This window comes from Hyperolius riggenbachi, chromosome 3 (assembly GCF_040937935.1).
Source record: "Hyperolius riggenbachi isolate aHypRig1 chromosome 3, aHypRig1.pri, whole genome shotgun sequence".
In the NCBI taxonomy this organism is placed as follows: domain Eukaryota; kingdom Metazoa; phylum Chordata; class Amphibia; order Anura; family Hyperoliidae; genus Hyperolius; species Hyperolius riggenbachi.
Window position 1 is genome coordinate 35,555,292 of NC_090648.1, and position 23,224 is coordinate 35,578,515.

The 23,224-nt window shown below is 47.0% G+C and overlaps 1 protein-coding gene across 3 annotated transcripts in view; it reads left to right on the forward strand.

The window, feature by feature from the left end:
* CHD3 (chromodomain helicase DNA binding protein 3) overlaps positions 1 to 23,224 on the forward strand; it is a 117,710-nt gene that overhangs the window by 92,692 nt on the left and 1,794 nt on the right. For all 3 annotated transcript variants that reach the window (XM_068273994.1, XM_068273993.1, XM_068273992.1), the window contains exons 29-39: positions 1,772 to 1,916; positions 7,441 to 7,606; positions 9,355 to 9,491; positions 10,109 to 10,253; positions 11,515 to 11,604; positions 11,696 to 11,848; positions 11,924 to 12,032; positions 13,327 to 13,459; positions 16,320 to 16,515; positions 18,478 to 18,641; positions 20,356 to 20,479. In XM_068273994.1, the coding sequence (XP_068130095.1) occupies positions 1,772 to 1,916; positions 7,441 to 7,606; positions 9,355 to 9,491; positions 10,109 to 10,253; positions 11,515 to 11,604; positions 11,696 to 11,848; positions 11,924 to 12,032; positions 13,327 to 13,459; positions 16,320 to 16,515; positions 18,478 to 18,641; positions 20,356 to 20,479 (1,562 nt within the window). The remainder of the gene's footprint in view (positions 1 to 1,771; positions 1,917 to 7,440; positions 7,607 to 9,354; positions 9,492 to 10,108; positions 10,254 to 11,514; positions 11,605 to 11,695; positions 11,849 to 11,923; positions 12,033 to 13,326; positions 13,460 to 16,319; positions 16,516 to 18,477; positions 18,642 to 20,355; positions 20,480 to 23,224) is intronic.

A 23,224-nucleotide genomic window follows, 5' to 3' on the forward strand; every position in this document is an offset into this window, starting at 1 on the left:
TGCCCGATCAGTACAATGCACAGGAGGAAGAGGCGGGGACACAGCGGTGCAGTGCAGCTCAGGCACCAGTCCTGTCATCTCAGCACACAGCAAGGTTATCAGCTGAGTGCAGGGATGACAGGACAGGTGCCCGATCAGTACATTGCACAGGAGGAAGAGGCGGGGACACAGCGGTGCAGTGCAGCTCAGGCACCAGTCCTGTCATCCCAGCACACAGCAAGGTTATCAGCTGTATGCAGGGATAACAGGACAGGTGCCCGATCAGTACATTGCACAGGAGGAAGAGGCGGGGACACAGCGGTGCAGTGCAGCTCAGGCACCAGTCCTGTCATCCCAGCACACAGCAAGGTTATCAGCTGTATGCAGGGATAACAGGACAGGTGCCCGATCAGTACATTGCACAGGAGGAAGAGGCGGGGACACAGCGGTGCAGTGCAGCTCAGGCACCAGTCCTGTCATCCCAGCACACAGCAAGGTTATCAGCTGTATGCAGGGATAACAGGACAGGTGCCCGATCAGTACATTGCACAGGAGGAAGAGGCGGGGACACAGCGGTGCAGTGCAGCTCAGGCACCAGTCCTGTCATCCCAGCACACAGCAAGGTTATCAGCTGTATGCAGGGATAACAGGACAGGTGCCCGATCAGTACATTGCACAGGAGGAAGAGGCGGGGACACAGCGGTGCAGTGCAGCTCAGGCACCAGTCCTGTCATCCCAGCACACAGCAAGGTCATCAGCTGTATGCAGGGATAACAGGACAGGTGCCCGATCAGTACAATGCACAGGAGGAAGAGGCGGGGACACAGCGGTGCAGTGCAGCTCAGGCACCAGTCCTGTCATCCCAGCACACAGCAAGGTTATCAGCTGTATGCAGGGATAACAGGACAGGTGCCCGATCAGTACAATGCACAGGAGGAAGAGGCGGGGACACAGCGGTGCAGTGCAGCTCAGGCACCAGTCCTGTCATCCCAGCACACAGCAAGGTTATCAGCTGTATGCAGGGATAACAGGACAGGTGCCCGATCAGTACATTGCACAGGAGGAAGAGGCGGGGACACAGCGGTGCAGTGCAGCTCAGGCACCAGTCCTGTCATCCCAGCACACAGCAAGGTTATCAGCTGTATGCAGGGATAACAGGACAGGTGCCCGATCAGTACATTGCACAGGAGGAAGAGGCGGGGACACAGCGGTGCAGTGCAGCTCAGGCACCAGTCCTGTCATCCCAGCACACAGCAAGGTTATCAGCTGAGTGCAGGGATAACAGGACAGGTGCCCGATCAGTACATTGCACAGGAGGAAGAGGCGGGGACACAGCGGTGCAGTGCAGCTCAGGCACCAGTCCTGTCATCCCAGCACACAGCAAGGTTATCAGCTGAGTGCAGGGATGACAGGGCAGGTACATGATCAGTACAGCAGCATACCTTCATATCCAGGAACAGCTCAGTACAAAGGAACAGGAAATGTTCTTTGAGTCACTTCCTGATAGAAATATTAGACATCTGAAAATAAGCCCTAGCACATGTTTTAGAGCACAAATTAATATAAAACACTTATTTCGGGGGAAACTCGGTATAGGTAAGTATCTGACTTTTTTTTTTTATGTGACTTCAAATCTGCTTTAAGTCGTATACAGAGAGTACATCAGGGTTACAAGTCACATCTTGTTGCATTTAAAAGAAAGGCAGGACAATATATGTCTACTTTAGTGATATGAAGATGTAATATCCCTTTAAGAAAGTACATTTTGGTTACTGGCTTTTTTGTCCTTCAGAGCTTATGTGTCGCTCTTCATGAGACATCTGTGTGAGCCGGGGGCTGACGGTTCCGAGACCTTCGCGGACGGCGTCCCCCGAGAAGGCCTGTCTCGCCAGCAGGTTCTGACCCGCATCGGTGTCATGTCTCTCGTCAAGAAGAAGGTACGGCTCCTCCTATCCTATATGATAAAATGCAAGTGTCCCTGCATCATCCACTGAATGGTTGTGTGTCCTTGGCTGTTTAGTACTGAGCATGTGCGCAGCCAGGGCAGTTAGGACACAGGGCCGCATCTGACAGTTTGCTGTCTGTGGTTCACAGAGGTTCTCATTGCATTGTGGGAAATAACACCTTTTTCCAACTGCCAAGCAAGTAGCTCCCTGTGTGCATATACTTCAGACAGTGGTGGGGAACAAGCAAGCAGGATGCGTATGTGCGCGCATTCCGGGGGGTAGCGGCTGTGACCAAGCGCCTGTTTTTTAATGGGCGGCCCTTTTTACTAGTACGATAATAATGTGATCGATACAAGCTGAACCAACAACTGTCCAGTAAGAAACAAAATCAAGACCATTCATTTAAAAACAAAGGTGCTGGGGGGCCAAGGTCCATCAATTATAATTCATCAATATGTATCAGTTTCAGGCCTTGAACCCACTACAAATCGCTAGCAATATTTAATTAGCGTTTTGTAAGTGATTTCATGAGCGTTTCCCAGCGATTTTGATAGCGGTTTTAATAAGTGTAAGCTTTTTGCCAGTGATTGTGTAGCGATTTTGATTCGGATTGGTCCTTTCAATGTGTACGAGAGATAACGGCGCGGGAGACTTGGGCACAGGATACAGCGGTACATGGCTGATCCTGCTGCTGCACAAGTTCCTGGGCCGTGTTAATTACTATTCCCCCTCCAGGCCGCCATGGATGGTGGGGAATGATATAATTTGGCTTCCAGCAATTGCCGGAAGCCGAATTATTGTGTTTTATAAGTAATTTCAGCTCCGTCTTCTGACAGCACCGAAGTTACTCCCTGTGCGCTGCTATAGGCGTAGTTCCTATTACGGCCTATGGTGGCGCCGGCTGCACCCAAGTCTCCAGCGCTGGATTTAGCGTGTTCACTTTCAATGTATCATAATTATTTTTTACAGTTTACAGTAATTTAAAATCGGACTCAAATTGCTATGTGTAGCAATTCATGAGTGATTACGCCAGCATTTACATACTTAAAATTGACACGCAAACGCTCCCAAAATGCTGCATGTCCTGCGATTGCGATTTTGAAAATCGCAATCGCTCCAGTGGAATTTGGCCCATCCATTAACATTAGCTGAGCGTTTAGGGAAATCGCTAGCGTTTTGAATTGCTCCCTAATGCTCAAAAAAATTGATCTAGTGGGTTCCAGCCCTCATGATCCAAACTCAACTAAATTTAATTAGATATATTACCACAACAGACTGAACAATGATTGCGTCTAGAAAATCAAATTAATCGTGATTGGGTGTAGATCTCACTGTTGTGGTGTTCCTACTTTCTGCCACAAGGTGTCACTGTAATATCATCTATGTTGTACTGCAAGTCAGATTTCTTGTAGGGCCCTTTTCCACTAGCGGCGTTTGCAATGCTGAATCGCAAAATCACAAACCGCTAGTGATTTTTTAAATCGCTACGGTTTGCTAAATAAGGCCTGGTTCACTCCAAAAACCGCTAGCAGATCCGCAAAATGCTAGCAGATTTTGAAACGCTTTTTCTTCTTTTTCTGTAGCGTTTCAGCTAGCATTTTGCGGTTTTGTGAAGCATTTTTGGTGTAGTAGATTTCATGTATTGTTACAGTAAAGCTGTTACTGAACAGCTACTGTAACAAAAAACGCCTGGCAAACCGCTCTGAAGTGCCGTTTTTCAGAGCGGTTTGCTTTTTTCCTATACTTAACATTGAGGCAGAAACGCCTCCGCAATCCAAAATCTGCAGCAGCCTGGGAGTATGCGTTTCTGCAAAACGCCTCCCGCTCTGGTGTGCACCAGCCCATTGAAATACATTACCCTAGCGGATCCGCACCCGCAAGCGGATCGCCAACCGCAGCAGAACCGCTCTGGTGTGCACTAGGCCTAACATAGGAATCGCGGTAGGTTATTTCCACTACCGCGATTCATTTTTGGCTCAAACGCGATCGCGCTGCGGAGCGATATTTGCCGCGATTTTGCTATGCACACTACAGCATAGCAAAATCGTGAACGCAATCGCCAGAACTTTCCTGCATTTTGCAATTCAGCAATCTCTAGCGTTCAGCGTGAACGCTAGCGATTGCTAATGGAAAAGGGCCCGTAGTCCTTATATTGTTGAACATTATACATACTATTCTAGATCTTACTCTACTATAAAAACAAATGTCTTCATTGGCACATAATGAATTACAAAAAAAAAAAAAAAACAGTCAAAGTTTCCTCTCCCTTCAGTCTTTTGCTGTATGGTCATTGACCATTTTGCTATTTGTATGAAGTTCTTATTGGGGTGTGGTGAATAGACATCATGAATATTTATAAAGATCTGTGGGTGGAGCTTTTTGTTGTGTCATCCCTCTGTGTACTGTGCATAAGGTATCTCATGGGTGCACCCGCAGGGTGAGACTTACCTGTCTTGTCGGGTGTGGAAGGCGAAGCAGGTGTTTTTGGCGCACACACCAGCCGCGTAGCACCTGAGTTGGGCGCTGCTATAGCTACAATGCTATAGTCTGCAGTCCCCAAATTACTTTTCCCTACAACTCGGATGAGCCGTTGTATTTAACGCAGCTGGGAATTTCAGTGGCGGCAGGGTGAGTCGTCATTTGGCTCACCCTGAGCACACCTCACCGGCAGTGTTATAATACGTACGCTGAGGAAGGACCCCACAGGGGCTGTCTGTTTCAGAGCCTGACTTTCATACCACTGATTTTTCCATTCGCTGCTAAGTTGAGGTGAGAGCAAGGCCTGTGCGAACATTCCGACCGCAGTTGCTTGGCGTATTGTGGTGACTTAATATGCTGTGGCGGCGGACATGCTGTGCAGCATCCAAGGATCACTGGTTTGTATTTGAGCACTCTCTTTTTAACAAACCTCTTTTTGATCGAAGCAGGACCCCATCACGCTCGCTCTAGCCAAGCCTAAGCCGTGACAGCCTTTACTAACCCCAACCAAATGCGAGACATGACACCCCGGAAGAGTGGGGGGTTTCACCGCGATATGAACGATTTTAGGAAAAAAATGAATTGAGCGATTTCTGTCCAAAATCACTATTTCAATTCAATGTGTCTCTCTGTCACCTTGTCTCTCTTGCCCCCTTTGTCTCTCTCTTTGTGCCCGCTCTGTCCCCTAAGCTGCGGCCAGTTCTGGACATACCTTCCAGCAGGAGTCCAGTGATGCCCGTCTATCCACTTCGCCTCCTGCAGACTCTAATGCATGGCATACTTCCTGTATGTCACGTGACCTACAGGAACCAGGAAGTATGCCGTGCACAAGAGCAGGATGGACAGCGCTGGACTCGTGCAAAAAGAATGTCCAACACTGCCGATGCTGCAGGCCGCACGCGACGGAACTCCCCCCATGCGGAAATGACATCATCGTGGAAATAGCTGCTTCGACGATTCCGAAATCATCATCTTGGTGATCACGATTTCGGTTTAAATTCGATATATCTTTCAGGCCTAGCGTCTCGCTTCTTTTAGTGGAACGCAGCGTGACCAAGCGTCCTGAAGGACGCAAACCGGTCGTCGCCTGTCCCACCCTGGTGCCCGCCACCCCACCTCCACTCCCACGGCTGCCCTTCTGGTTCTGATGAGAACAATTTGAAAGATTTGACCTTGATGCATTTGGCATTGGATGTTGTGAAGATGCAATAAAGGACACAACAAGGGACGGATGGTATCTTTTTCCTTCATGCATAGCCTGCGTGAATATTTCACCAGGGATTGAGAATTTTGCCACGAGATGACTGCAAGACAGTTTGTGGTGTAGTAACGGTAATTTCAAGGGGGGAGCTGATGTTTAGCAGGTGGGTGTTTGGAAGTGTTGGTAAAGCAAAAAGATTGCTTTCGTTTTTTTCTGGGTGGAATTTTGAACATCATAAAATGTTATCAGGCGTTTCAATGAAGGACTTATTGAAATGTTTTTGGCGTTCCGTGTGATGATGTTTTTACTCCTCTGACACCCGCTCGGTCATAGTTTGGTCTGTTTCGTGGAAGCGGTCAGTATTGAGAAAGGGCTGCCTACCTTAGAGCTGGTTCACAGTACAAGAGCTTTTCTACGCTCTTTGGGATTTTAAAATCTCTTGCAAATGTTATCCTATGTGTGTGCTCACACTGGAGCGATGTGATTTTGGAAAAATCCCCCATAGCATTGCATTAGCAAGAGCGTTTAAAAATCACTAGCGCTTAAAAAGCTCTTGTAGTGTGAACAACCCCCTACACAGACCTACATCACAATCTGCGTCCAGCCATGATGGGTGGGACTTAAACCGCGTCTCTCGCCAGAGGCTGAGCGCAGGTCATCTGCTGACATCACTCAGACTAGGCGGGATCAGGATGCCAACGTATACCTGACGGGAATGATGGTGGGAATGTGGTGCCCCTTCCAGTTTGAAAAATATTTATTGCTATTTAAAATCAGGTTTTGCTATAGTAGCTTCCATTTTAACACAGTTTGACATTTGTGTTTAGCTAGTGGTGTCCCTCCCAACACTGTCAAGTTGACACGCCTCAGGGCTCATTTCCACTATAGTGAATCTCATGCGGATTCACACAGCCAATACAAGTGGATGGGCCTGTTTCCACTTGTGCGTTGTGCAGAGCGTTTTTGTGTGCGGGGAAAATCTTCACGGCAGAGCCGTCAGAATTCGCTCCCCGCACACCGCTAAGCGAATCGCATACAATGTATCTGTATCGCATGCAAAATCGTGGGAAAAAACGCATGCAAAATTGCACCCGCATGCGATTTCGTCTGCGGTGATTTCCCGGCGATTCCGCACCGCACAAGTGGAAATGCAGCCTTACAGTGTACCTGAGGCAACGTGTGACATGATGGGATAAACCTGTGTATGTACAGTACAAAGCATGTTCATAACCAGGCTGTTTCACTTGTTTTATTTTGCTGCCTGAAAGAGTTCCTTTCTAGGCATGGAAGTGACAGCTTCTGTCTTGTCCGTACCTTGCCAGGAATAAAGTAAACATCATTGATAAGCTAACTACAGCCATAAAAGTTTTCCTGGCAGAATACAACTTCTGAGGACACTCTGAGGAAAAGGGGTTCACTTCAACTTCATCTTTGGTTCACTTTAAAGGGATCCTAAACTGAGAGGGATATGGATGTTTCCTTCTAAGCAATACCAGTTGCCTGGCAGTCCTGCTGATCCCTTTGGCTGTGGTAGTGGCTGAATCGCAGACCTGAAACAAGCATGTAGCTAATCCAGTCTGACTTCAGTCAGAGAATCTGATCTGCATGCTTGTTCAGGGGTTGTGGCTGAAATGATTAGACATACAGGATCAGCAGGAGTGTCAGGCAACTGGTATTATTTTAAAAGGAAAAATCCATATCCTTCTCAGTTTAGGTTCCCTTTAAGCTAGTTGTGCTCCACATTTTGAATTGTTTGTTTGTTCCTTTGAGTACTTTATACATCCCTGATGAAGAAATTAGCTTTTACTATTCCTCCTTTCTTTTATTCCTTCCCAGGTGCAGGAGTTTGAGCACATCAATGGGCGATGGAGTATGCCTGAGCTAATGCCCGACCCCAGCCTCGACTCCAAGCTGTCCTCTCGGGCATCTTCTCCCACCGTAAAGACCAGCACCACCACTCCGGAGCCCAGCCTCACTAACACCCCCTGCACATCCAAACCTGGTGCGTCACACCGTTCCACGCCTCTGCTGTCATTGGCTGCTTATAGGGCAACAGACTGCTCAGGAACGCAGCCTTAAAGGATACCCGTGGTGACATGTGACTTGATGAGATAGACATGCGTATGTACAGTGCCTAGCACACAAATAACTATGCTGTGTTCCTTTTTTTTTTCTTTCTCTGCCTGAAAGAGTTAAATATCAGGTATGTAAGTGGCTGACTCAGACAGGAAGTGACTACAGTGTGACCCTCACTGATAAGAAATTACCCTTTTTATCTCTTTCTTGCTCTCAGAAGACATTTTCTGCTAGGAAAGTATTTTATAGTTGGAATTTCTTATCAGTGAGGGTTACACTGTAGTCACTTCCTGTCTGAGTCAGGACTGAGTCAGCCACTTACATACCTGATATTTAACTCTTTCAGGCAGAGAAAGAAAAAAATGAACACAGCATAGTTATGTGTGTGCTAGGCACTGTACATACCTATGTCTATCTCATTATGTCACATGTCAGTTCGGGTATCCTTTAAAGTGTACCTGAAGTGACAGGATGAGATAAAACAAAAAAGAAAAGTACACCTCTCTCCAGAATTGTCGATTGTTCAGCCTGCACTTTTTTTTTATTTTTACACTTGCTGGAAAGGGTGTGGTAAGGCTACAAAGACTGCAGCTTTATATAATGGTCGATATTTTTTTTTTTCCTCCCATCAACATCCGGCCATTTAGAATCTACTAGAGATTGTCCCCGCAAACGATTCCTGACTGATCGATGTTCGGCTAAAATTGGTCGATTGCAGTGAACAAAACGTATTGATCAATCGACAGGTCGGGAATACGGCGGTAGCGGCATTCGATGAGCAAAGTGCAGTGTGGGCAGTGGAGCTTATACTCCCCATTCCACTGGCACATTCCTCATGTCTTCTCTCCATAGCTGCTGGGCATTCTTCCCTGCCTCTTCTCTCCTGTGGCGCCTGTGTCATGTGACATGTCATGTGAGGCAGAACACTAGAGGCCTGTAGTGTTTGGCCTCTAGTTTTTGTCATGTGACACCAGCGCTCTTGGAGAGAAGAGACAGAGATGAGCGATGGAGAGAAGACACGGCGGCAGACAGGGGAGTGTGAGCTCTGCTGCCCACACCCTGCATGGCCCTGGGGGGAGGCCTGGCGGGATTGGCAGGCAGTGCAGGGCTCCACAGATCTCCAGTAGTGTGGAAGGATCAGCTAGATCCCTTTCTTATCAGATTATGATGTGTGAGAGATCTGTCTTTTGGCCATGTCAAGCAGTGTATGGCCAGCCTTAGTGGGCTCTGTGCCCCCCCCCCCCCCCTTTTTATATATATTAAAAAGATAAGACTTTTTCTTAAATTGAATTTTAAAGTTTAACATACAACAAAACAATAAAACCGTTTGGTAGTACTTCTCTATAGCAATATAGCCTAGACACCCCTTTTTGTTTTAAAGGACATTTCATCAATTGTTCAAGAAGTTTCTTTCATTTAAACACAGTGAAGGAATATTGAGACATTTATACGTGAAGATCATTAAAGAGGATATCTTTTATAATTTGTAAAACTTTTCATTTAAAGCTCTATCTCAGAGTTGCAAAAATCGGCAGGTGACAGCAGCAGTTACTCCACCCCTTCTCTATCGGCCGCAGCCATCTTTATCCAAAGTGTTATGGACCTTCAGAGACAAGACAGATGGTAATGCGGCACAGGTTTGGTTGGTGACTGTCTGTTTCTCCTTTCTTGTAGCCACTCCGGCTCCCAGCGAGAGGGCAGAAAATGGGGGAACGCCGGTGGAAAAGGATGATCCAGCTGGCAAGGAAGAGAAGGATGTGAAAGGGCCAGAAAAGAAAGAGCAGGAAGGGGAACAGCCGGCAAGTGACCGGGTAAGAATGGAGGCGTCCCCAAGGTGGGCGGGAACACCCAATAATAAAACACACCCATATTGTATGATAATGTAAAAAGTGACCATTGACAGAGACACTAAAGCGGGAAAAAAAATTATGATATTATGATTTGTATGTGTAGTACAGCTAAGAAATAAAACATTAACATCAGATACATCAGTCTAATTGTTTCCAGTACAGGAAGAGTTAAGAAACTCCAGTTGTTATCTCTATGCAAAAAAGCCATTAAGCTCTGCGACTTTCAAAGTCGTGGAGAGGGCTGTCTTCTGACTTTTATTATCTCAACTGTTAGTGAACAATTTTCTTTTTATCTGCCAGAGGAGAGGTCATTAGTTCACAGACTGCTTTGAAAGAATCATTTTGAATGCTGAGTGTTGTGTAATCTGCACATATTATAGAATGATGCAATGTTAGAAAAAACACTATATACCTGAAAATAAAAATGAGAATATTTTCTTTGCTGCTAATCTTCTAGTAATTATTCATAGTACACAACCAATTCATTATATCATTTTTTTTTTCGCTTCAGTGTCTCTTTAAGACTTTTTAAGCCCACTGAAGAAGTGGTGCGCTAATATGTTGACTTTGTTCTCCAGACCCCGAGTCCTCCAGAAACTGTAAGCCCGCCATCCAGCGCTGTGCCAGAGAAGAGCGAGGAGAAGCAGGCCTCCGATCCCACAGAGGCGGCACCAGCCAAGCAAGAGTCGGGAGTCCAGACTCCAATCCCAGAGGAGCGCAGCGGTACGTGACTGACACAAATTAGAAATCACAAAAGCTTTCAAATATTTCATGCTGTGAACCTGTTTTCAGCAATTCTACATATGCCCCTTGCATTTGGCTCTTCCCTTTTATTTTTATAAGGACTTTATAAAATTAGTCAAAACTAGTCTGTATATATACCGGTATATATTTTTTAATATACTAGCTTTAGTGAGGGATGGGATTAAAACTTCTGTCACGCTGTAATTGCCATCTGTGTCCTCATTACGGAGCTTTCTCTGAATGTGTGAACAGCAACAGTGACTTACTGAAGTGAATGTGCAATGAGGCCTGACTCTGTTGATTTCACATATCCAATCAGGTTTAAAGTCCTGATTGGGTCACATGATGGCGTCATATATATGAGACGCCGCAAGTACTAGAGGCAAGAGGGAAACCCCGATCATTGCACTCGCAATGCCGCAGGCTGTGTCATGCAGGCTGTCACTCCAAACGCGTCACTGCCAGCACCAAATGCTCTGCTCCCAATACCGCACACCCCGCTTCTCACCACATTCTCCCGCAGGCCCTCTCCGCTGAGCGATCTTGAATGGCTGGTCACTCTGGACACAAATGGGCACTCAGCGTCAGAAAAACAGTTTAAAGTGGACCTGAACTCATAACTCCTCTCTGTTCTAAAAGATACACAACAGAATAATAACCTTTAAACAAAAAAAAATTATTTGTTACAGCTGGTACAAATCCTAAACTAAATCTGCACGGTTTCTACTTCCTGATTCATGGAAGCAGACCTATTGTTTACAGCCTGTGCTTTTATATGGGCTTCTCTGCCATTGGCAGTCATGTGACATGGGGGGGGGGGGGAGATTAAATTACAACTAGTGATTATACACAAATGAGAGGGAATTACACATGCTGAACTCTTAAATACATACAGGGTGCATTTCTGTTATGTTTTCCTTCTGTCCTGTGCAAGAGTTCAGGTCCACTTTAACCCAGGCACAAATGGCCACTCGGGGGCAGAAAAACAGTTGATCCTAAATACAGAAACGGTGACTCGTGTATAAGCTGGACGAGCGACTTTTGAGCATATTTGTGTGCTCAATAATTCAGCTTATACGTGAGTAGATACGGATAAATGTGTGTGTGTGTGTGTGTGTTTTGTCTTTTTGTAAGTAGCCCTTTTCTAGAAATCATGTAGTGTGTTGAAACTATAGGTGACAGATTCCCAGTTTGCATTTACCGTTGGTCTGCTGTAAAATGTATATTGTTCTTCCTATAGGCGTACACCCTGAGAAACCACAAGGTGGCGCCACAGATAAAGAGCCAGCAGCGGATAAGTCAGAGATGGCACCAGTGGAGACACCGAAAGGTAAAGAACATATTGGTACTAGTGAGCATGTGAGTACAATGATTACCGGGGGCAATGCCTGGCTAAAGCCAAGTGTGTCCTCCTCTTCCAGGGGCTGAAGAGGTGAGGATGGAGAAGGAGACCCCGAAAGACGTGAAGCCCAGCAGCCAGAGGGAAGAAACCAGGAGCAGCAATGGGAGGAAAGAGGAAGGGCGACCGGAAAGGCCGCGATTCATGTTCAACATTGCGGATGGCGGATTCACAGGTGAGCGGTCAGGGGTTCACCGGTGAACCAGCCAGGGATGGGGCCAGAAGTCTGACATCCTCCTCTTATCCCCAGAACTGCACACGTTATGGCAGAACGAGGAGCGAGCCGCCATCTGCTCCGGGAGGCTGAACGAGATCTGGCACCGCCGGCACGATTACTGGCTGCTGGCCGGGGTTGTCATGTATCCTTTCTTGTGTGTCCATCATCAGGCAGCAACATCCAGTGCGTTTTACCGATAGAAAGTGTCCTTTTCTGTCCCTCTCGCTCTTCCTCCACCTATATATAAATAAATCAGCGCAGGTCAGAGTAAATACACATTAACGGGTTCCACTGTGTCTGGTAAACTGTAGCATCCACTATCAGATGTGCATCCGCACACCAAACAAAGGAATAAGGCTTAAGGTCCGTACACACGCCGGACTGGAGGCAACGACGGGTCCGTCGTCACCTCCCGCTGGGTGGGCGTTCCAGCGACAGTCCGGCGTGTGTAGAGACTGTCCGCAGACTGATACGGCTGTTTATGAGCGATCCGCCAGGCGGATCGCTCAGAAACAGCCGTAGCAGTCTGCGGACAGTGCGTACACACGCCGGACTGTCGTTGGAACGCCCACCCAGCGGGAGGTGACGACGGACCCGTCGTTGCCTCCAGTCCGGCGTGTGTACGGACCTTTACCAGCCGTACACAACTCACGTTATAGGTGTAAAAAGCTTTTCAAACTACAGATGCTATCAAAGATCTTCAAGCGTTGGGTTTAGGTAGTAATTCTCCACACGATGTTAATGCAGTATAACACGTCCCCCCAAAAACAAAAATCCCAGTGTAGACTGCTTTACTTCCGCAATATAGAACAAAACCGTAAAATCGTTTTACATACAGGGCCCAGATCCTGGGTACCCCGAAATGAAAAAAAAGTGTGTGTGCTGGCCAGCAATGGGTTAAAAGAATAAAAGGTGTTACCCATCTCCTTCCTGCACTGCTGATACAACCTATCCTCAACACTCGTCCTCATATAGCTCAGTAATACTGAAGTAAGGTCCATTAGGAGAAAGTGAAGGACCTGTTCTTTTAGGGAAGGACGTGTTCTTTTAGGGAAGGACGTGTTCTTTTAGGGAAGGACGTGTTCTTTTAGGGAAGGACCTGTTCTTTTAGGGAAGGACCTGTTCTTTTAGGGAAGGACGTGTTCTTTTAGGGAAGGACCTGTTCTTTTAGGGAAGGACGTGTTCTTTTAGGGAAGGACGTGTTCTTTTAGGGAAGGACGTGTTCTCAGCCACCATTAGACACCAGGGAACTGTATAGGAGAGGGAGGGGGCCACTAGACACCAGGGAACTCTAAAAGGGAGTGAGGTGGCCACTGGTCATTGAGGTTTGCCCGTGCCCACTGTTCAATTTAGACCCACTTTGTATTTGAGTTTGACCCCCCTGTTGTAGATGGTCTCTTAATCACTTTCACTCATCATCCTTAACCCGCTCTCAGACACGGTTATGCACGGTGGCAGGACCTCCAGAATGACCCTCCCTATGCTATCATTAACGAGCCATTCAAATCTGAGGCCAACAAGGGCAACTTCCTGGAGATGAAGAATAAGTTCCTGGCCCGACGCTTTAAGGTGCGGCTCTTTCACCCTCCCCGCTCTCCTGACTCCGATATTCCCTGATGCTTACTCTAGACTGCCTGCCCACATCTCTATACCACTATATACATCAAGTCCTTCACAGGATGACATCAGCCAATAGGCATTAAGATACTCCGATTCAGGTGGTGACGATTTTCATATTTTCCATTGTGGAATGTCTTTCTTACAGATAAGTGGAACACACATCACTCCAAAACAGTCTAATACTGAATAGCTTGTAATTTGGGACAGTCACATGATCTCCCCTGCAAGTGTCCCCATCCCTTCCTCCACCCCATAGCAGGAAGAAGCTACTGTAACCACACCCCCTTCTATTAAAAACAGCCAGAGGGATGGTAACTAGTAGCATTAGCCACAATCCCATAGAGGTGATTTGTATTTGTAGCCACACCTCCCTTTGAGAGGCAACAGACAGAGGAGAGGGCAAGGGGGAGCTTTAGCCATAGGCTTTATAAAGGTGAAGTGCAGTCACGGACACACCCCAACACTGTGCAAGGTAATACAGTGTATAAAGAATCCTGGCATCTCTCCAACCCATACAAACGGCTATAAATAATAGTGATGTAATTTCCTGTCTACCTAAAGGAGCAAGAAGTAGGAGGAGGAGCCTCTTAGTATTGGGGTTGCGGATTCTGTTAGTCTGTGAGGAGTTTCAGATATTGGAGCTATAGATTTTCCATTTCCTGCCAGCCTTCTGAAAGCCAACTTACTGCCTAGCACCCAGCTTCCTTAAGGTAAAAAAATTGCCTTAGACTATGATTAAACTAGGGATTTAATTGCATGATGCAAAACATGTCATTGTTATATGAAAACACCTTCACTTTCCTTTTAGCAGATCTATAGAACTGCATGTACAAGTTGCTGTTATTTCCCAGGTATTTTCCAGACCATAAAACAGGCACTGTGCATAGATCATGTGACTTCCCTTCACTGACCCTCTCTAGGATCATGTGACTTACCTTCACTGACCCTCTCCAGGATCATGTGACTTCTCTTCTGACCCTCTCCAGGATCATGTGACTTCCCTTACTGACCCTCTCTTCAGATCATGTGACTTACCTACACCGACCCTCTCCAGGATCATGTAACTTCCCTTACTGATCCTCTCCACAGTGTGGAGACATGTGACATGATGAGATAGACCTGTGTATGTACAGTGCCTAGCACACAAATACCTATTCTGTGTTCCTTTTTTTCTTTCTCTGCCTGAAAGAGTTAAACATCAGGTATGCAAGTGGCAGGACTGGGTCAGACTACAATGTGACCCTCGCTGATAAGAAATTACAACTATAAAACACTTTCCTAGCAGAAAATGGCTTCTGAGAGCAGGAAAGAGATACAAAGGGTCAATAGTTCATAGATTTTAGCTCTGGCATACTTCAATGCATGTGTCATTGAGCAAAAACAATAAAACAGTAAATACTTTAAAGGGACTCCGAGCTCTAATTAAAATAAAAATCTGAACTTACCTGGGGCTTTCTCCAGCCCACCGTAGGTCGGGAGGTCCCTCAATGTCCATCTGGCTCTTCTCCCAGGGCCTGGTCAGAAATGGCTCCACGGCGGCTCCTGGCAACACTGAGCCCGAGTGTCGGGTTCAACTTCCTGAAAGCTGACGTCAGTCGTAACCACGCCGGCCGCCTCGCGTCATCACGGTGGCCGGCGTGACAGTACTGCTCATGCGCGGTTCAATCGCGCATGCGCCGTACTGTCACGTCGGCCGCTGTGACGACTGACGTCAGCTTTCAGGAAGAGGAGCCTGATACTCGGGCCCAGTGTCGCCGGGAGCCGCCCGGGGAGCCATTTCTGACCAGGCTCTGGGAGAAGAGCCAGATGGACGTCGAGGGACCTCCCGACCTACGGTGGGCTGGAGAAAGCACCAGGTAAGTTCAGATTTTTATTTTAATTAGAGCTCGGAGTCCCTTTAAAAGTAGATTTACATATAAAATAAAACTGTGGAATATCCTAAAAAGTTATTTTTAGAAAAAGGGGATAGATACAATTGTTTATTTAATTTATTTTCACCTTGGGTGAACTTTATATTCAGTTTATTTTCACTTTGGGTGTCCTTTAAGCTAGCCATACACTTTTTCCCAGTGGTTTCAAATGATTCCTTTCTAATCGGAATTGATTCAGTCTATAGAACGATTCTTAATAAATTCCAGAAGGGAATCCATTGAAAATGTATCTTATCACACTGTTGCACTGCTCGATGCATTGGAACCCTATGGGCCACTGATTGACCGTAACTCCTGCCCCGCCCCTGAATGACCAATATCTTTTATAAGTCAATTCTAGAACATAGATCAATTTTAGACAAAAATTGATTGGAAATCAATCAATTGGGTGTTTTGTGGCATCGATTCACAGCAGATTTGATCACAGTGTTTCAAATCTGCCAAGAATCAAATGGAAAATTGGTATTTCTATGGCATGTTATAGAAGTGGTGAAATGGGCCAATCAAAATAAAAATTGCATGTGTGTACACAACCTATAGGTGACCATCAATGATAAAATCTTGATAGTCCTGTCTTACCAAATCTATGTAGCAGAAGGAGGTAAACTGAGTGAATATATTTTTGATGTATTCTCGGTACACGATCAATCGTCCCAGAGATTGTACCATTAATGGGCACATTTAGAGTCATCACAAGACTACCATCAGCTTGAGGCCAATTAGTGTTCTGAATATATGAGGACAATTGTGCTTTGGCCAATCAGATCAGTAGAATGTTCAGTAGTCTGGTTTTAGCATTGACCAATGAGACTTGAGGAATTGCAGGACTCCATCAGCATGCAGCCAATCAGAGCCTTCTTCTCTTTGTCCCCCGCCAGCTGTTGGAGCAGGCCCTGGTTATCGAGGAGCAGCTACGCCGTGCCGCCTACTTGAATATGACCCAGGACCCGTCCCACCCAGCCATGGCCCTCAACGCCCGCTTCTCCGAGGTGGAGTGTCTGGCTGAGAGCCACCAGCATCTGTCCAAAGAGTCCCTGGCAGGGAACAAGCCAGCCAATGCTGTGCTACACAAAGGTGAGAGGGAGACCGGAGAAGTTGGGGGCGGGATATGGAGACTGGAGGAGCAGAGGGCGGGATATGGAGACTGGAGGAGCAGGGGGCGGGACATGGAGACCAGAGGAGTAGGGGGCGGGATATGGAGACTGGAGGACCAGGGGGCTGAATATGGAGACCAGGGGGCGGGACATGGAGACCAGAGGAGTAGGGGGCGGGATATGGAGACCGGAGGAGCATGGCGCAGGATATGGAGACTGGAGGAGCAGGGGGCGGGATATGGAGATTGGATCAGCAGGGGGCGGGATATGGAGACTGGAGGAGCAGGGGGCTGAATATGGAGACCAGGGGGCGGGACATGGAGACCAGAGGAGTAGGGGGCGGGATATGGAGAAAGGGGGAGCATGGCGCAGGATATGGAGTTTGGAGGAGCAGGGGGCGGGATATGGAGATTGGAGGAGCAGGGGGCAGGATATGGAGACTGGAGGAGCAGGGGGCGGGATATGGAGATCGGAGGAGCAGGGGGCGGGATATGGAGATCGGAGGAGCAGGGGGAGGGATATGGAGATCGGAGAAGCAGGGGGCGGGATATGGAGACCGGAGAAGCAGGGGGCGGGATATGGAGACCGGAGGAGCATGGCACGGGATATGGAGACTGGAGGAGCAGGGGGCGGGATATAGAGATTGGAAGAGCAGGGGGCGGGATATGGAGACCGGAGGAGCAGGGGGCGGGATATGGAGGCTTATGTCATTCCAGGAGCTGCATGGGCACATTTAACCTCCCTGGCGTTTTGATTCCGTGCGGTGCACGGCCGCGGGAGGGTTTTTTTGACCTAATTTTTTTTTCATGTAGCTAGCCTATCGCTAGCTACATGATTCACCCTCCCTGCTCTCTCCCTCCCACCCTTCCGATCGCCGGCGGTGTGAATACCTATCAGGAAATCTTGTTCTGAACGAGATTTCCTGCAGGGCTTCCCCCGTTGCCATGGCGACGTACGGAATGACGTCATCGACAACGTGACGTCACTGAGTCCCGATCCACCCCATAGCGCAACCTGGCGGTGATTGGCCAGGCTGCGAAAGGGGTCTGTTGGGGGGGGGGCTGTTTCGCGGAGGATCGGCGGCGAGCAGGTAAGACACGCAGCTAGCAAAGTTCTAGCTGCGTGTATAAAAAAAAAATTATGCAAATCGCCCCACCAGGGCCTGAGCAATCCACCGCGGCGTTACTGGATGAGCTGAGCTCGTCCGTAACGCCCAGGTGGTTAAAGGTGAACTGTAACTAAAGAATACCCAAAGTGACATGATGAGATAGACATGTGTATGTACAGTGCCTAGCACACAAATAACTATGCTGCGTTCCTTTTTTTCTTTCTCTGCCTGAAAGAGTTAAATATCAGGTATGTAAGTGGCTGGCTCAGTCCTGACTCAGACAGGAAGTGACTACAGTGTAACCCTCACTGATGAGAAATTCCAACTATAAAACACTTTCCTAGTAGAAAATGGCTTCTGAGAGCAAGAAAGAGATAAAAAGGGTAATTTCTTATCAGTGAGGGTCACACTGTAGTCACTTCCTGTCAGTCAGGACTGAGTCAGCCACTTACATACCTGATATTTAACTCTTTCAGGCAAAGAAAGAAAAAAAAGGAACACAGCCTAGTTATTTTGTGAGCTAGGCACTGTACATACAGATGTCTATCTCCTCATGTCACTTTGGGTATCCTTTAAGGATTGAACTTTATCCCAATTAGTAGCTGATACCCCCTTTACCACGAAAAAATCTTAATCTTTTCTCGAATAGATCATTAGGGGATCTGTATGGCTGATATTGTGCTGAAATCCAGATGTGGGCTGCAAACTTGCACCACGTGAGAGCATGCCACGGAAACCGATGTACGACGAATAGATGCTATGAGTAGAGCATTTGCTTTACCTAAACAAGAGGATTCTGGTACAAATATCTGACCTGTCCTCTCTTCCCTTCAGTGCTGAACCAGTTGGAGGAGCTGCTGAGCGACATGAAGGCGGATGTGACGCGCCTGCCGGCCTCTCTTGCTCGCATCCCGCCCATCGCTGCCCGCCTGCAGATGTCTGAACGCAGCATCCTGAGCCGGCTGGCCAATAAGGGGAACGAGAGCAGCGCTCATCCGGTGAGAGGCCACAGCAGGGGTGGAGGGAGGGATTGGATGTCTTCTGGCCTTTTATCGCCCTTCGGTGTTAAAACAAACCTGAATCATGATAAAAATAAATACCTAAGAGGAGGGGAGCTTCTTGATCCCTTAGTGTTGCTGGTCCTCTATCCATCCCCTTGTTTCACCTCTGCCCCCTGTTCAAAGTTCGGGACTTGTTGTAATCGTTCAGAAGTATTCGCATCCCAGGGTGCTTCCAAAGGCAGGCGCCTCTGTATTGTGCGTCCGCGAGCCTTGACTCAAAGGGTGGGCAGTACGGACCCGCTTGTCCATGTAAGTACCTGTGGATTCGAGTATTTCTGAATAGTGATGTTAGCTACGAGCACGTAACTGAAATGTTAAATTACAGAACGCTGCCCGCGACAGGGGTGATTAACTTACCTATGCCGCCATTAGCGGTTCACATAACTTCACTACTTCCACCTTCAAACATGGAAGGAGAAAGTAGTGGCATTACGTGGAACGCATCGGATGTAGGCGGTGGCATAGGTAAGGTAACCCAGGTAATACATTAAAATTCTGATTTCTTTTTTTTTATCTATGCACTAAGGCCTGGTGCACACCAAAAACCGCTAGCAGATCCACAAAATGCTAGCAGATTTTGAAACGCTTTTTCTTCTTTTTCTGTAGCGTTTCTGCTAGCATTTTGCGGTTTTGGGAAGCGTTTTTGGTGTAGTAGATTTCATGTGTTGTTACAGTAAAGCTGTTACTGAACAGCTACTGTAACAAAAACCGCCTGGCAAACCGCTCTGAAGTGCCGTTTTTCAGAGCGGTTTGCGTTTTTCCTATACTTAACATTGAGGCAGAAACGCATCCGCAATCCAAAATCTGCAGCAGCCTGGGAGTATGCGTTTCTGCAAAACGCCTCCCGCTCTGGTGTGCACCAGCCCATTGAAATACATTACCCTAGCGGATCCGCACCCGCAAGCGGATCGCAAACCGCAGCGGAAACGCTCTGGTGTGCACTAGGCCTTAGTGCTTTTTTGCACATTATACCCCTGACAAAGCCACACTTTCAGTCGAAACAAGTAGGGTCACTTTTGGGTGTTTAGTTTATTTGTATTTTTGTGCTAGAGCTGTACTAGTCCATGCAGTAGTACCAGACTTTGATATCTAGACATGTAGCGTATTTAGTTAAAGTATACTAAGCACCTGGGTGCTCCTAAGTATGGATAACTTCTTAAACGAACCGTCCCTTAAGGGAGATTCATTAATTGTGTGAGTGCTTTTGGGGAACAGCCTGCACTTACTTACTCTCCTTCATCTGAGTCCCTGTACCGTAGTTGAAATTCCTGAGGTGACTTCCTATGTCCGTGTAATGCATTCCGGGACATTTAGTTCATTTATGGCACAGGAACACAGAAAATGGAGGAGTCCATATAGACGGGGGGAAGGCTACCGAGCTATCCCCTGTAGGTAATTAAATGCCTGCTGCACCCCCAACCAAAAGCCTACAAAATTAATGCTCAACCTATGCTTGGCAGCTTCCTGCTAAAATCTATCAAGATTGAACTTGCAGTGTGTGGCGTAGAATCCAGGGTTTAATCAGCTTGGGGTATTATGTGGTAATCAGCCCCATGCAACTTTAGCTTTAGAGAGGGGGAGAAAGGGAACATTATTGTTATTTTTCCATTTATTCGTGAACTAATGAGTATTAATGGTTCTTCCTGCTCAGGTGTTCCCGCCTGGTCCGTACGCTACACCTCCTCTCTTTGGGGCCCATTTCGCTAGCAGCTTGCCCACTAATCCGCACACTGGGGGAGGCTATAACCAGATTCCTCTGGGATCCTTCCTGCCAGGTAAGTAGGATTGACCTTTTCCTGCCACCCCCCCCCCCCCCCACCCCTGCTTTCTGTGTTAATGTGTGTGTGTACTTAAACGTGCAGCATCACAATGTGCCCACCCCCACCCCTGCTTCCTGTGTTGGTGTGTGTGTACTTAAACGTGCAGCGTCACAAAGGGTGGCAAGTTAAAAGTAAATCTGTAATTAAAAAAAAAACAGCCCCGGGGGGATACTTACCTCAGGAGGGGGGAGCCTCTGGATCCTAATGGGACTTCCTCTGTCTTCTTCAGACCCCACCTACAGCAATATTTACTATCCGCGCATACTGCAGTATAAGCTTTCCGATTGGGCTCAGGCAGAAATAGGCGGGTTTGCTCTTCTGCGCACACAGGCCTGTGCAGTCACCAGCGGGTATCAGAAAACAGTCATTTCAACAAGAAGGCGAGTCTAGAGTTAGGCATGAGGATGGTGGCTTTCAAAGCGGTATTGTCACCATAAAAATCAAATTTCAACAGCAACTGGTCTGAGTGTATTAAGTGATAAAGATGCTAATCCTGCATTCAAAACTTGCAAAACTTTTTCTGCTGTTATGGTTTGTAGTTACCACATACATTAGGAGCACTGGCCCTAGTGCCAAACAGTGCCAAAGAGTTGAATGCTGGAAGTTCTTTTTATCTATAATATATTCCTCCTCTTCCATTTATTTCCCTGACAGCTGCTTATCAGACACACCCTTTGATCACTTGTGTTTACAAGCAAGGCTGAGGTGACTAAGCGATTGGAGTTTAAGACAGTGAGCACTTCCTAGTATACACCTCAGTGGGAGTGTCTGAAGACTCTGGGAGGAGGGCAGCTAATGAATACACATTGAGCAAGAAAAGGGAGGGGGGAACAAGAGTCAGGGAGGATATGATGTCAGCATTAGCTTGGCAAGATGGCCACTGCCTAGAATAGGATTTTCTGCTTTTCCTTTGTAAAATTCACAGGAATAATTACGTGGATAGCACACTACATCTGTTATGTAAGTAGAAGTAGTATTTATCTACTTATATGTTTTTTATGTCTAGGTTAGCATGGGTGTCGCTTGTTCTTTAATGCAAAGGTGGAGGTTTAAAGTTCACCGGAAGTGAGAGGAATAAGGAGGAATGTACTACTTATACCTCACACACGCTCACGTCGTGGTTTCCGGCATAACGTGGGCGTATGTGTGAAATCACACGTACCTACACCACCAACCATGTGGGGCTTGTGTATGTGAGGAAGAAGTGCTTAGATTGAGCCAGAGGCGGACACCGACTGCTAAAGTATTCAAGCATTTGGGGGGGGGGGGGGATTTGTGTACTTGCACAGGACACAAGGAGAACAAAGAGAAATGCACCCTGTGTGTTTTTACAGAGTAGATCCTGTCTTATTCTTATCTTCAAGTAATCACAGGTGTAACGTGATCTCTCAGCTGTCAGCTCAGACATTCGGCAGTCCTTGGCAGACACAGCTTATATGTAAACACAGGATGTTCAGGATGTTAACCCTTCATCTGCTTCCATGAAAGCAGGAAATCAACACACGGCAGATTTATTTCAGGAGTTCTGTAAGCTATAACAAAATACTTGTTTTTATTATGCTGTTGCTTATCTTCTAGAGCAGAGAAGAAGTTCTGTGTTCAGGTCTGCTTTAAACGATACCAGTTACCTGGCTGTCCTGCTGATTTTTCATACATTAGTAGTGTTTGAATCCCACCCATGAAGCAAGCATGCAGATAATCTAGTCACACTTCAGTCAGAGCACCTGATCTGCTGTATGCTTGTTCAGGGGCTATGGCTAAGGGCGCTTTCACACTGGTGCAGTCAAATTGACGTACTGCTACCGCAGCCTAAGGTATCCCTATGGGGGAGTTCATACTTCCCACATTGCGGGACGCTGCGCCGGACGTGCTTAATCTAACGGTAGCGCAGAACTAAGTTACCGTGCGTGATAAGCGGCGATCTGCATCAGCCCGGAAGTACTTTTAGTCTATGGTGACGCAGGGTTTAAAAACAAGTTGGCGGTGCGCATGCACGGAAGCGTATTTTTACAATACGCTTCCACATACCCGAAGCAGGAAGTGACAGCAAGCGTAATTTCCTGCTTGGCTGGTGGCCATACAGGGAACATCGTGTACTAATTGTTTTATGTGGTGCAGCAGGCGCGGCACACACCGCATCGCTGCCGCCTGTTTGCTGTGGAAACTTGGCCTAAGAGTATTAGAGGCAGAGGATCAGCCAGCAGTACAGCCAGGCAATCTGCATTGTTTAAAAGGAAATATCTGTGTTAACCTCCATATCCCTCTCTCGTCAGGTGTGCTTTCAGACTGTAAGGATGTCAAGCTGGGATTTTTTGTTCTGTGCTATTGATCCCGGCAATATTTGAGCTTCCCCTGGTTTATTCCCTTCTGTTTAGAAAAATATAAAGTCCAAGTTCAGATACAGTTTGTATGTGAATTTAAATAGAATAACCTTTTGCATGAATTATAAAAAAGGTTGTAAAAGGGATTAACGAAAGCTGCAGTTACCTCCAGCCTATGACAGCACAGGGAATTTCCAATGTCAGATGATTCATGGCATAACTAGGTCTGAAGAAGTTTATGTGGTAAATTCCATGCTTTCATTTTCAGCTTTTAAGATTCACTAGGGCAGGGTTGTTCAGCCCGTGGTACACTTACCACCGGTGGTATTTTGCTGTTGGCCAGGTGGTACACACCGGGTTTGCCCGCCATTTAATTGCC